An 11,217-nucleotide genomic window follows, 5' to 3' on the forward strand; every position below is an offset into this window, starting at 1 on the left:
CCTACTCCTGCCCGTGGCTTCCAGGCTGCTGGGGGGCTCCCCACTGGGGTTCTCCCCAGGCTGCCTGCAATGGGATGGCTGCTGACTGTCCCTGTGCTGTGGCAGGCCCCCACCCAAGCACACGCTGAGCCGAGTCATGGTGTCCAAGGCCCGAGGCAAGGATCGGCTGTGGAGCCACACACGGGAGCCACTCAAGCAGGCCCTGCTCAAGAAGATCCTGGGTAGCGAGGAGCTCTCGCAGGAGGCCTGCATGGCCTTCATCGATATCCATGCTGCACTGGGTGGGGACAGGTGGGTACAGTGGGGCAGGGGCTGCTGGGCAGGGAGGCTTTTCAGCTAGATACCTTTTTCCTGTTGAGGGTTGGCTGGGTCCTGGGCACACGTGGAGGCACATCTTACAGTATGCAAGGCCCCACCTCTCCCACTGTCTCCTTTGACCCTGTCATTCAGTTAATGGATAGTATTGTGCCTGCTGTAGGCCAGGCATGGAAATGGAGCTGTGACCAGAGCCAGCCCCTGGCCTCATGGGGGCGATGTGCTAACAGGAACCAGTGCTGGGATGTGGCATCTAGGCTGAGACTTGAAGGCTGAGTAGGACCTAGCAGGCAACCTGGAGACAGCTGGGGAGCATTCCAGACAGAGGGAGCAGAATGCACAAAAGTCCTGAGGCAAAACAGGGCACAAAGTAACTCAGCCCATCTGGAGGACGTGGGCTGACTAAGGGAAGGGTTCCAAGCCCTACTTAGAAATTTAGGCTGTGTCCTGAGACCAGAGGGAGCCCTGGACAGGGAATGGAACAGCCACACTGGTGACTTGGGGAGTCCATCCTGGCTGCTGTGAGGGTTGGGGACTGAGGAAGGGTGGCCTGTGAAGCAGCCGTGGCGGGTGGGCAGATCACTCCAGTTTTCTAACTTAGTAGCCTGAAGCCCAGGGTCAGGGGGAAGGTGGCCTTCTACCTAGGGGCCAGTGTGTGCCCCACTCAGCCACAAGCCCTTCCTTGACAATCCCACCTGTTCTCAAGTACATGGGTGACTACCCATCCAAGAGGATGCGCTCTGTCAACGAGCTCACAGACCAGATCTTTGAGGGGGCCCTGAAGGCTGAGCCCCTCAAGGATGAGGCATATGTGCAGATCCTGAAGCAGCTGACGGACAACCACATCAGGTGAGCGGGTGTGGGGTGCGGGCAGCACAGCTCTGCCTGGAAACACGGCTCCCTCGCCACTCAGCCTAGCTTGGCCTGCAGCCCAAAGTCAATCCTCCAGAACCAGGAGGTAGGGCTGGGGGTTTAGTTCAGTGGCACAGCGCTTGCCTAGTGGGCTTGAGGCCCGGGGTTCATTTCTAGGACTGCAAAAAATGAGAAAGGAAGGCGGGGACAGGAAGTGGTGGCCGTACCCTCCTGGTCTGTCCTCTGTGTTGATCAGCATGAGTCCCTACAGCTGCTGCTTCTCGAACCTGTGTGAGCCTCTGTGGATGGCTTTCTTCAGGCCTGCAGGCTACGGGGGCTCTGGGGGTGGCTGGACCTACAGGTTTAGCCAGTGTCCTGTCCTGGCTTGGGCTAAGGCTGTCAGTTGGAAGCTGTGGCTGAAAATGCTCATGGGTCACGGTCGGCAGCCCCAGAGGCTGTCACCTTCTCCCCACTGGGCCAGCCAGAGCCAGGAGAGGGAAGTCAGCCTCCTTCTTCCTCAGAGACTGAGGAAAGCCCTACCCTGTTCCATCACCCCACCCGCCTTCTTCCCCAGCCTCATCACTCTCCAGCTCTTGCACAAATTCCCTCTGGAACTACATACCTTTCACACGACCAGACATTTGTACATGCTGGGCCCTGCTGGCAGGAAAGCCCTCCATTCCTTTCTTTGCCTGTCAGAATTTGCTTCAGCCTTCAAAGCCCAGATCAAAGCCACCTCCTTGCTCGAAGCCCTCCAAGCCTCCCGCCTCAGTCCCAAGTAGGGGGCTGGCCTAACTCAGTGCTGTGCCCAGTGTGGCGAGTCCGAAGTCGCAGTATAAATTGCACGTTCCTCCTTTCTGGGGAAGGTCTTGCTGTGAAAGTGAAACCTCAGCTGACCCCCCGGAGCCCCTGGCAGCAGTGGGTTTTCACTCTGGCAGAGGCACCTGGTCCCCATGTGGACTGGTAACAGTACAAGGCCTGGCGTGGGTGGGCAGCCTCAGGGTGAGTGGCACTAACTGGATCCCGCTACAGGGATGTGGGTGGTGCCGGGCCTTGGGATGAGGAACTGGGGGTGTGGCCCTGGGATTGCACAGGTCCCTGTGACTCCTACGGGGCCTCCTCCCACAGGTACAGCGAGGAGCGGGGCTGGGAGCTGCTCTGGCTCTGCACCGGCCTCTTCCCACCTAGCAACATCCTCCTGCCCCACGTCCAGCGCTTCCTGCAGTCCCGCAAGCACTGCCCGCTCGCCATCGACTGCCTGCAGCGGCTCCAGAAAGCGCTGAGGTACAGGGGCTGCCAGGGACAGGGAGCAGCACTGGGTTGGTCCTCAGCCTCACTGGGCTCATGGGACCAGCCCTTGAGGATGAGGATGACCACACAGCTTTGGGGACCTGTTCCTGAGCTCCTCAGATGCCAGCCACAGTTGCACTCTGGACAGTTTGGGAGTCTGGTGGCTCAGAGGTGCTTGGCACATCCCTTTAAGTGCGCCCAGCAGGTGTGCACCCCTGGGCCACACTCAAGACCCTACAAAGCCCTCTGGCACCCTGCACTTTGTTTGCCCTCTAAAGCCCTATGCCACCTGGGCACTATTATCACATTTCCCAGATAAAGAACTCAAGAATGTAAGAAGTGGCTGGTCCTGCTGTAGGAAATGAGGAGGAGGGTCAGACTCCAGTTTGTCTCCAAAGTTTCCTCTCTTCCCTGGTCCCATTGGTCCCCCTTCTGATCCGACCCTTCCCTGCCCGTTTTCAGAAATGGGTCTCGGAAGTACCCTCCGCACCTGGTGGAGGTGGAGGCCATCCAGCACAAAACCACCCAGATTTTCCACAAGGTCTACTTCCCTGATGACACTGATGAGGTGAGGGCCCCTGGCCTCTGGGTTCCATCCCCCAAGAGGGTGGGGTTCCCTCAGCTGACACAAGGTGGCCTTGACTGCTCACCTGCCACCCCAACATGGGCCACCGTATCCTCCTGCACCTTGGTGGAGTCAGGGCTCAGTTTCAATGTCACAGACTCCATGGGTAAGAGCAGTTTCTTAGAGAAGGCTTTGCCCCAGCTCTCCGTCCCTCCTTCTGAGGAGAAGCTGCCTTGGAGAAAACTCTGTCCTGCTGAGCTGGACTCTAGCAGGCCACTTCCCTGGTCCCAGCTTTGTTCCTGAGCATGAGGCCAGGCTGGACTCCCCATTGCCCCAGGCCCACTTTCCTGTCGGCAGGACCCCAAAGCCCCTTCCTGCCCCTCACATGATGTGGTCGGGGTCCCCTCCATCTTGGTTCTGTCTTCCAAGGGACCTGTTGTCTTTGTCACATTCGTGGTCAGGCTGCCTCAAGACCCCCACTCCCTGCTCCGTCTCAGCAACGCGCCTCATTCCGACGAACCTGAGTGCAACGTCTAAATATTTAAGTCTGAAGAGAAGTTTAAAAACTTGTCTCAGTTTAGAGACTAGAGACTCAGAAATGTCATAAGAGGGTCCCAGGGGCAAGAACAGAAGAAATTCCTAAATTCCTTTCCTGTCTGTCCCCTCTAGTGGAAGCCGTCCCCAAGTCCCTCTGCTCTCTCCATCTGAACTTTGCCAGACTCTCCGGTCCCCTCACCCATTTTGGAATTTGCTTTTCCCTTCCTCGGGTCTCTCTCTGTCCACTCCAACCTTGAAGCCTGGCTCTGTTGTCCCTCATGATCCTGCAGCCAGGCCTGGGGCTGGGAGGCCACGGAAAGTCCTTCCCAGAGAGCCAGGGACTGAAAAGGAGTTGCTTTTTCCTTTGTTGAAATGCCATGTCCAGCTCTGGACCCCCGGGGAAGCCCTGTGGAGGGCAGGGCTTGGTCTAGAGGGGCAGCCAGAGGCCAGGCCCACTCTGCAGGCGCTAAGTGAGCCCTCCCCTCTCAGGCTTTTGAGGTGGAGTCGAGCACCAAGGCCAAGGACTTCTGCCAGAACATCGCCGCTCGGCTGCTCCTCAAGTCCTCCGAGGGATTCAGCCTCTTTGTCAAAATTGCAGACAAGGTGGGTCGCCGGCTCTCTTCCTGTCATCTGCCTGCCCAAATGCTGTGAGGAGGTGTCTTCAGGAACGCGTGGGGAGGTGTCTTCTGCCCACTCCTTCCTACAGCCATCCCTGCAGCCTCTCTACAAAGACCTGCTGCCCCAAAGCCTCTCCCTTGGAGCCATCGCACATGGCCTCAGACCCATTGGGGGCCATCTGCTCAGGCAGTCTATGTTCTGGACACACCAGCTGCCATGCTGAGGCCAATTAACCACTGAGATAACCCTTGATTAGCCCCCTTGAACCCACGAAGTCTCAAGTTTTCTACTCTGCCAATATTTCAAGAAATTGACACAGGCTCATTAAAATCATAATCTAGAGCCTCTACATGACTATAATAATGCATATTAATCAACATTAAGTAGTATAATTTTATAATATAATTATATATTTAAAATTTTTATAGGTGTCCACATTTGGGTCGATAGGACAAAACAGACTAATAGATCCCAGAACTAGAGTTCAGAGAGGTTAAGTAACTTATACAAGGATAAGGAACTCAGAACCAGGTGCACAGCCCACATCCCTCCAGCTCTGTCCTTGGAGGTCTTGCAGTTTCCCTTCCATGGGAAGACTTTCTGACCATCTCAGGCAGAGTTGGGGGCTCTCTCCTATGGATCACTAATGGATCTAGGCACATCCCCATTTATCTTACCTCACCACTGTCCCTGTGCCAGACACTGAGGACCCAGAGATGACCCTGATGAGGTTCTGCATCCAGAGAGCTCAGAGCCTGTGGGAGAAGCTGGAAGGTTCAAGGCAGGGGGACTGGGCCTCATTTGTGGCCATATTCCCCTGGGCCTAGGCAGTGGGTGGGGTGACTGTCCCTCGGCAGGAAGAGGGCTGTGTTCTTCAGATGCTGACCAGGCAGTCGGGGCAGGGCAGGGCTGATACAGGGAGTGGAGTTTTTCTGGGTAAGAGGCCTTGGGTAGGAAAGTCAGAAAAGGCAGTATTGCTTTAACTAAAATGAATGGACTACGACGGCCATGTCCCTAGGTCATCAGCGTCCCAGAGAATGACTTCTTCTTTGACTTTGTGCGACACCTGACAGACTGGATAAAGAAAGCACGGCCCATCAAGGATGGTAATGAGGCTGGGTCCTGGGGTCACCTGAGGCCCGAAGAGGGCAGGTGCTGCTCAGGGCTGTGCTGTGAGGCCCGTTGGGTGGGGCCCAAGCAAGGGCCTCTTGGGGGCTGGATTGGGTGGGGGTCGGACCCTTCAGTGCTGGGCCTCAGGGTGACGGGCTGCCCTGTGCTGCAGGGGTCGTGCCCTCGCTCACCTACCAGGTGTTCTTCATGAAGAAGTTGTGGACCACCACGGTGCCGGGCAAGGACCCCATGGCCGACTCCATCTTCCACTATTACCAGGTGAGCTGCCCAGGGCCTCTCTGCTCCTGGGGCTACCATGCTGCAGTCTGGCTGAACTTGTGAAGCAGAGTCCTGTGGGCCTTGCCAGGTGAGGGGCCTGAAATAGCCGGCCTTACAGGGCTTCCTGGGACCCGGGGCCCAGGGAGTGGCCTGACTTCAGATCCCTCTCTCTCCTGGTCTTCCAGCCATCATGGCTTGATCACTCTTCCTCTGAGCTCCCTGCTTGTTCAGGCCCCTCCTTCGGTGCCTGGCTGTTCTCTGAATTCAAGATTCTGCTGCTACAACTGAGCATGTCCTGTGCTTCTAGGCAAGTCTGCAAATGTTTTCTGGCACAGGCATGCAGGGAGTCAGGAGGGAAGCTTGCATGTTGACCTCTAATATTTACCTGGCACCTTTCACTCCTGTCCTTCCAGTTAACTCCAGAAGTAGGCATGTTGTTTCTATTTTATAGAGAAAGAAACAGACTCAGAGAAGCCAAGTGATGTAGTTAAGGTCACATAGCAGATAGACTGGGGTTTGATCCCAGGGCTCCATGATTGCAGTTCAGTGCTCTTTCTGGGCTGCGATCTGCTTACCATTCTGGTGGGAGAGACAGACCAGGTTGCTAGGAGGAGGAGGTGGGGGTTGCCATGGTGGAGACACGCTGCCTGGGATGCAGGGTTGCCCCGTTTGCACCTGGTATCTACCTCTCCCTGCCAGTTACACCAATGCAATGTGTAAACCCGAGAGTCAGCCTTGACCTCTCCCACTGCCTGTCTCCCACATTCTGAATCACTTACCTAATGATCTGACCTCCGGACTATCTCTGACACCGCTGGTTCTCCCCATCACCCCCTGCCCACCTGGCTCAGTCACCATCCTCCTTCCTTTGGCTGGTGGCAGCCTCTCCCTGGTCTCTCCCATTGGTTTTGTTTTCCCCCAGTTCACTGTGCGCAAGACAGCCCTCCTGCTTTCCAGGCCTCTTCAGGGCCTCCTGTTGCTCTTGAGGTACACCCCAAAGCCTGACTGGGCCCTGCATGGTGGTGCCTCTGCCTCCTCTTGGACTTGACACCCCTTGGCTCCATTCACTGCAGCTACAGTTTTTCAGAGTCTCAGGTCTGGAAGGGCCTTTGTCATGTCACCCCATCTGGGATACTCTTCCCTCAATCCCTCCCCTTACCCACTGAGCTTTCAGATGTCTTATCTTGAAGAATTCCCTGTCCCCACGGTGGGATCACATCACTTTGTTATATGTTCTCCTAGCACCGTGAACAGTACCTTCACAGATTATAACCATACATCAGTTTGGTGTGTATTAAATCCTGCTCTTGTCTTGAGACTGCAAGTTCCATGAGAGTAGGGTGAGTGTTGTTGCTTAAAGGGCCTGACTCATAGCAGATGCTCAACAAGTGTTCGTTGGACTGATGGGTGGCTGAATGGGTGAATTGGTGACTCAGTGAATGGATGGGTGGAAGGGTGAGTGCTGAATGAATTTACAGGTGGATATTGGTGGGTGGATGCATGGACAGATGGGGAAGTGGATGGGATGGTGGCTGCCTGGGTAGGTAGACCCATAAATGGGTGAGTAGACGGTAGGTGTGTGGGTGGGCAGGGAAGTGGACAGATGGTGGTTGACTCATCTCTGATCAGTGGGGCATCTCCCGGCCATCCTTCATTCCCTGCCCTTCCCACAGTGGATAAGACAGTCCTAAGGCTCCAGATGTGGTGGACAGTCCTAAGGCTCCAGTGCTGGCCCTTCAGAGGCTGAATCTCAGCTTTTGGTCCATTCTCCCTCCTCAGATGCTCTGGTTCTGGGTCTGGAAGTTCAAGGGGGTAGGGCTGGTACCGCTGCAGAAATCAGTCAGGACCAAAGGAACACAATGGGAGGAGGCCAAAATGACTGGCTCTTCCAAGAGAGGACAGGCCTAGAGAGGAGAGCTGGGGGACAATCTCAGTTTCACTCTGAACTTCACTTTTGAAGCAGTTCTGTTCTCACTGGACTGTTAGAAGGGGAACTGGGACAGTGTTTTGGTATGGCTGTGCTTCCCAACTGCACAGTACCGAACCTGGAGGCATACTCGCTGTCTCCCTGTCCTCTGACATCTCCCCTAGGGAAGCAGGATCAGTGGAGGCTGAAGAAATGGTGGGTCCTAATATGGGGGTAAGGCAGGAGCCCGCCTTCTTAGGGTGGTGGGGAAGGAGTCCTCTTCCTCCAGCTCCCTCCACGCCTGCGACCGGCTCTGTCTCTGGCAGGAGCTACCCAAGTATCTCCGAGGCTACCACAAGTGCACACGGGAGGAGGTGCTGCAGTTGGGGGCACTGATCTACAGGGTCAAGTTTGAGGAAGACAAGTCCTACTTCCCTAGTATCCCCAAGCTGCTGAGAGAGCTGGTGCCCCAGGACCTCATCCGGCAGATCTCGCCTGATGACTGGAAGCGGGTGAGCGTGGAGCTGGCGGTGGGAATGGGAGACCCCTGAAGTGGACTCCAGGAACCCCAGGGGGCAGGTTGGCAGGTGCTGGCCAGTACCCTAGGGAGTGTCTCTCGTGGCTCCTGATGTAATCAGGCCACCCTTCAGTCTGCCTCTTCTCATCTTCTATGGGAAGAATTCAGAGGCCCCATGGTGGTGATTTGTCCTGTCCTGGTTACCAGGGTGACCTGATTTTATTGGATCCCCTCTGGCCTGCCTGCCTTGGGGAGAGGAGGGAGATCAAAAGTCCATGAGCTGGGATAATGGGGGGACCCCAGTGGCTCCCGGGTCTGCCTGTCCTACTTCTGGTTCTGACAGTGCTCACGGCAGGAGGCAGGGAGCTGTGAGCCGTCTGTCCTGACCCCCCTCTCCCTGCAGTCCATCGTCGCCTACTTCAACAAACACGCAGGGAAATCCAAGGAGGAGGCCAAGCTGGCCTTCCTGAGGCTCATCTTCAAGTGGCCCACCTTTGGCTCCGCCTTCTTTGAGGTGAAGGTATGCCACAGGGGGTTCCTTGGAGAGGAAGAGGTGAAGAAGGGGACAAGACTCCTCCCCAGGACTGAGGGAAGCAGTGATGGTCTTGGACGCTGCCCTGGCAGGGAAAGGAGGGATGCACCTTTAGCCTGGAGCCAGCGGGGTGTCTTGGCTAGTGTTCCAACCCTGAGGACAGAGGAACCAGATGCTCAGCCTGGAAGGGAAGTCAGGCCAGAGTAATGGACTGTGCTGTGACCCTGTGGAGTACTCGCCTGGGTGGCAGAGCTGGGGAAGCCCTACCCAGACTGGAGAAGCCTCCTGACTTTTTAGGGAGACCTGAGAAGTGTGCTTTTAGCAAGCAGCCCACATGGGCAAAGGCCTAGAAGTGTGAGAGCTCAGGTCTGGGCAGGAAATGCCAGGGGCTGCGTGCGCCTGGGTATAGGCAAGCAGGCTGCAGTGAGAGGCAAGCTGGCAAGCAGGATGGGGGGCTGGGTTTCCTCTTGCAGGGGGAGTGAGTTTGGAGGGTTTTGAACAGGGATGACAGTGCCAGGTGGCCCCTCTGGTCACAGGGTGGAGGATGGAGCAGAGGGTCATCACCAGAGGCAGGAGAATGGTGGAAAGGCTGGGATGAGGAGATGCAGGGATGACCCCGCTGCACATCTAGGATGCAGGCTCTTGAGAAGCTTGGCTGTGCAAGGAGCAGAGGGGTAGGTGGGAGCTGGGGGCAGTAGAAGGTTCAAGGAGGGCTTTTTAAAGATGGAAGACCTTGCTGGGTACAGTGGAACATGCCTGTAATCCTAGTGACTGGGGAGGCTGAGGTAGGAGGATTACAAGTTTGAAAACAGCAAGGACAATTTAGCAAGATCCTGTCTCAAAATAAGAGGGGCTGGGGCTGTGGCTCAGTGGTAGAGCGTTCGCCTTGCCCGTGTGAGACCCTGGGTCTGATCCTCAGCACTACATAAAAATACATAAGTGAAATAAAGGTATTAAAAAAAATAAGAGGGACTGGGAATGTAGTAAAGTGCCCATGGGTTCAATCCCAGAATTAAAAAAAAAAAAAAGATCCTTTTGGGCTGAGAGAAGGACATAAAAAAGACTCCTAGAGAGGTAAGGGAGAGGGACCCAGGGAGGGATGTGGGGACAGCACTGGGAGCATGGCAGCAGCAGAAATCACAAGGTCATGGCAGGGCCACCAGCACCTCTTCACCCCTGGCACAGACCAGGTTGGTTTTATTCCAGCTGAGGGCACTTCTTTCCTATCTCCAGGTGCTTTTCCTGTTCTGGATCCCCATATGATGGTTCTCTATCTTTCTTTTCTAGCAAACTACAGAGCCAAACTTCCCTGAGATCCTCTTAATTGCTATCAACAAGTATGGGGTCAGCCTCATTGATCCCAGAACCAAGGTGAGCAGGGACAAGAGCGAGCAAGCAGGTGGGGTGGGGGGCAGGGAGCTGCTTTGCCTACACTTTAACCAAAGTCTCAGACACAAGCCTCTGCCGGCCCAACTCACCGGCACCACTCACCATGCATCTTGAAAGGTTGGTTGCCTTGTCTACACCCTTACCCCTCATTTGCTCCACCAAAATTGCTCTCCTGGAGTTTCTAACGGTTTTTGGTGGGGTTTTTTTTGGGGGGGATGGGGTGGGGGCGGAAGGATGGCGGTATTGGGGACTGAACTCAGGGCCTTGCATGAGCTAGGGCAAGCACTCTACCACCAAGCTACATCCTCAGCTCTTTTAATTTTGAGACAGGGTCTTCCTAAGTTGCCCAGGCTGGCCTTGAACTTGCAATCCTCCTTTCTCAGCCTTGCAAGTCACTAGTATTATAAAATTCTTGCCACCAAGTCCCATTAACTCCTTTTAGTCTACCTTGCCTCTCAGCATCATTGGGTGCTATAAAATGCTTCCTACTTCCAAAATGTTCTGTCCCCATACTGGCCAGGAGGATAGTCTGTGCTGGGGTAAATGCATGTATATGGGTCAGAGTGGTCCTGCCCCAGGGCTAGGAAGCATAGTCCTATCATTTCCCCAGAAGGGGTACACCTAGATAGTTGGTGAAGAACACTAATGACCATTATGTTCCCCAGCATCATGTGCCACACATTCCCAGTTCTCCTTTCTCTCTTGGTCATTTTTTCTCAGATACTTTTGTGGGTTTCTTCTCTACTTGGCCCATGGATATGGTATTTCCCAAGATTCCACCCTGTTTTCTTCTTGGTTCCTTCCTTACACTCTCCCTGGTCATCTCAGCCAGGCCCACAGTGTCAGTTCAGTCAAGTTGCCCAAGTTTCTAATTTTGGCTCCAAGTGCCCAACAACTTCCCAGATTTCCCTGGGTGTTGGTCCAAACCAAGGCGAGGAGGCAAAGGCACCTGCTTCTCGCAGCAGCTTCATGCAAATCTGGCCCTCTTTGAGGACCTGAGACCTTCTGTGAAAGGTGTCTCTGGGCTGGACCCAGGGAGAGTGAAGCCATGCTATGCAGCTTTATGCCCATCCTGCTCCCCAGGACATCTTGACTACTCACCCTTTCACCAAGATCTCTAACTGGAGCAGCGGCAACACCTACTTCCACATCACCATTGGGAACCTGGTGCGCGGAAGCAAACTGCTCTGTGAGACGTCACTGGTGAGAACTCTTCCTTGAGAGCCTGGGGGGGGGTCCCAGTCTCTCTTGCAGCTTCAGCCATCCTCTCCTCCCAACCCCTACAACAGGAATGTAGGGGGTGGCCT

The 11,217-nt window shown here is 55.2% G+C and overlaps 1 protein-coding gene across 10 annotated transcripts in view; it reads left to right on the plus strand.

Moving 5' to 3' along the window:
- Myo7a (myosin VIIA) overlaps positions 1–11,217 on the plus strand; it is an 88,786-nt gene that overhangs the window by 62,427 nt on the left and 15,142 nt on the right. For all 10 annotated transcript variants that reach the window (XM_078046720.1, XM_078046723.1, XM_078046715.1 and 7 more), the window contains 11 exons: positions 106–263; positions 1,011–1,164; positions 2,296–2,451; positions 2,920–3,025; positions 4,049–4,162; positions 5,196–5,283; positions 5,460–5,566; positions 7,799–7,984; positions 8,393–8,509; positions 9,809–9,892; positions 10,994–11,113. In XM_078046720.1, the coding sequence (XP_077902846.1) occupies positions 106–263; positions 1,011–1,164; positions 2,296–2,451; positions 2,920–3,025; positions 4,049–4,162; positions 5,196–5,283; positions 5,460–5,566; positions 7,799–7,984; positions 8,393–8,509; positions 9,809–9,892; positions 10,994–11,113 (1,390 nt within the window). The remainder of the gene's footprint in view (positions 1–105; positions 264–1,010; positions 1,165–2,295; positions 2,452–2,919; positions 3,026–4,048; positions 4,163–5,195; positions 5,284–5,459; positions 5,567–7,798; positions 7,985–8,392; positions 8,510–9,808; positions 9,893–10,993; positions 11,114–11,217) is intronic.

Source organism: Ictidomys tridecemlineatus, chromosome 4 (assembly GCF_052094955.1).
Source record: "Ictidomys tridecemlineatus isolate mIctTri1 chromosome 4, mIctTri1.hap1, whole genome shotgun sequence".
Taxonomy (NCBI): domain Eukaryota; kingdom Metazoa; phylum Chordata; class Mammalia; order Rodentia; family Sciuridae; genus Ictidomys; species Ictidomys tridecemlineatus.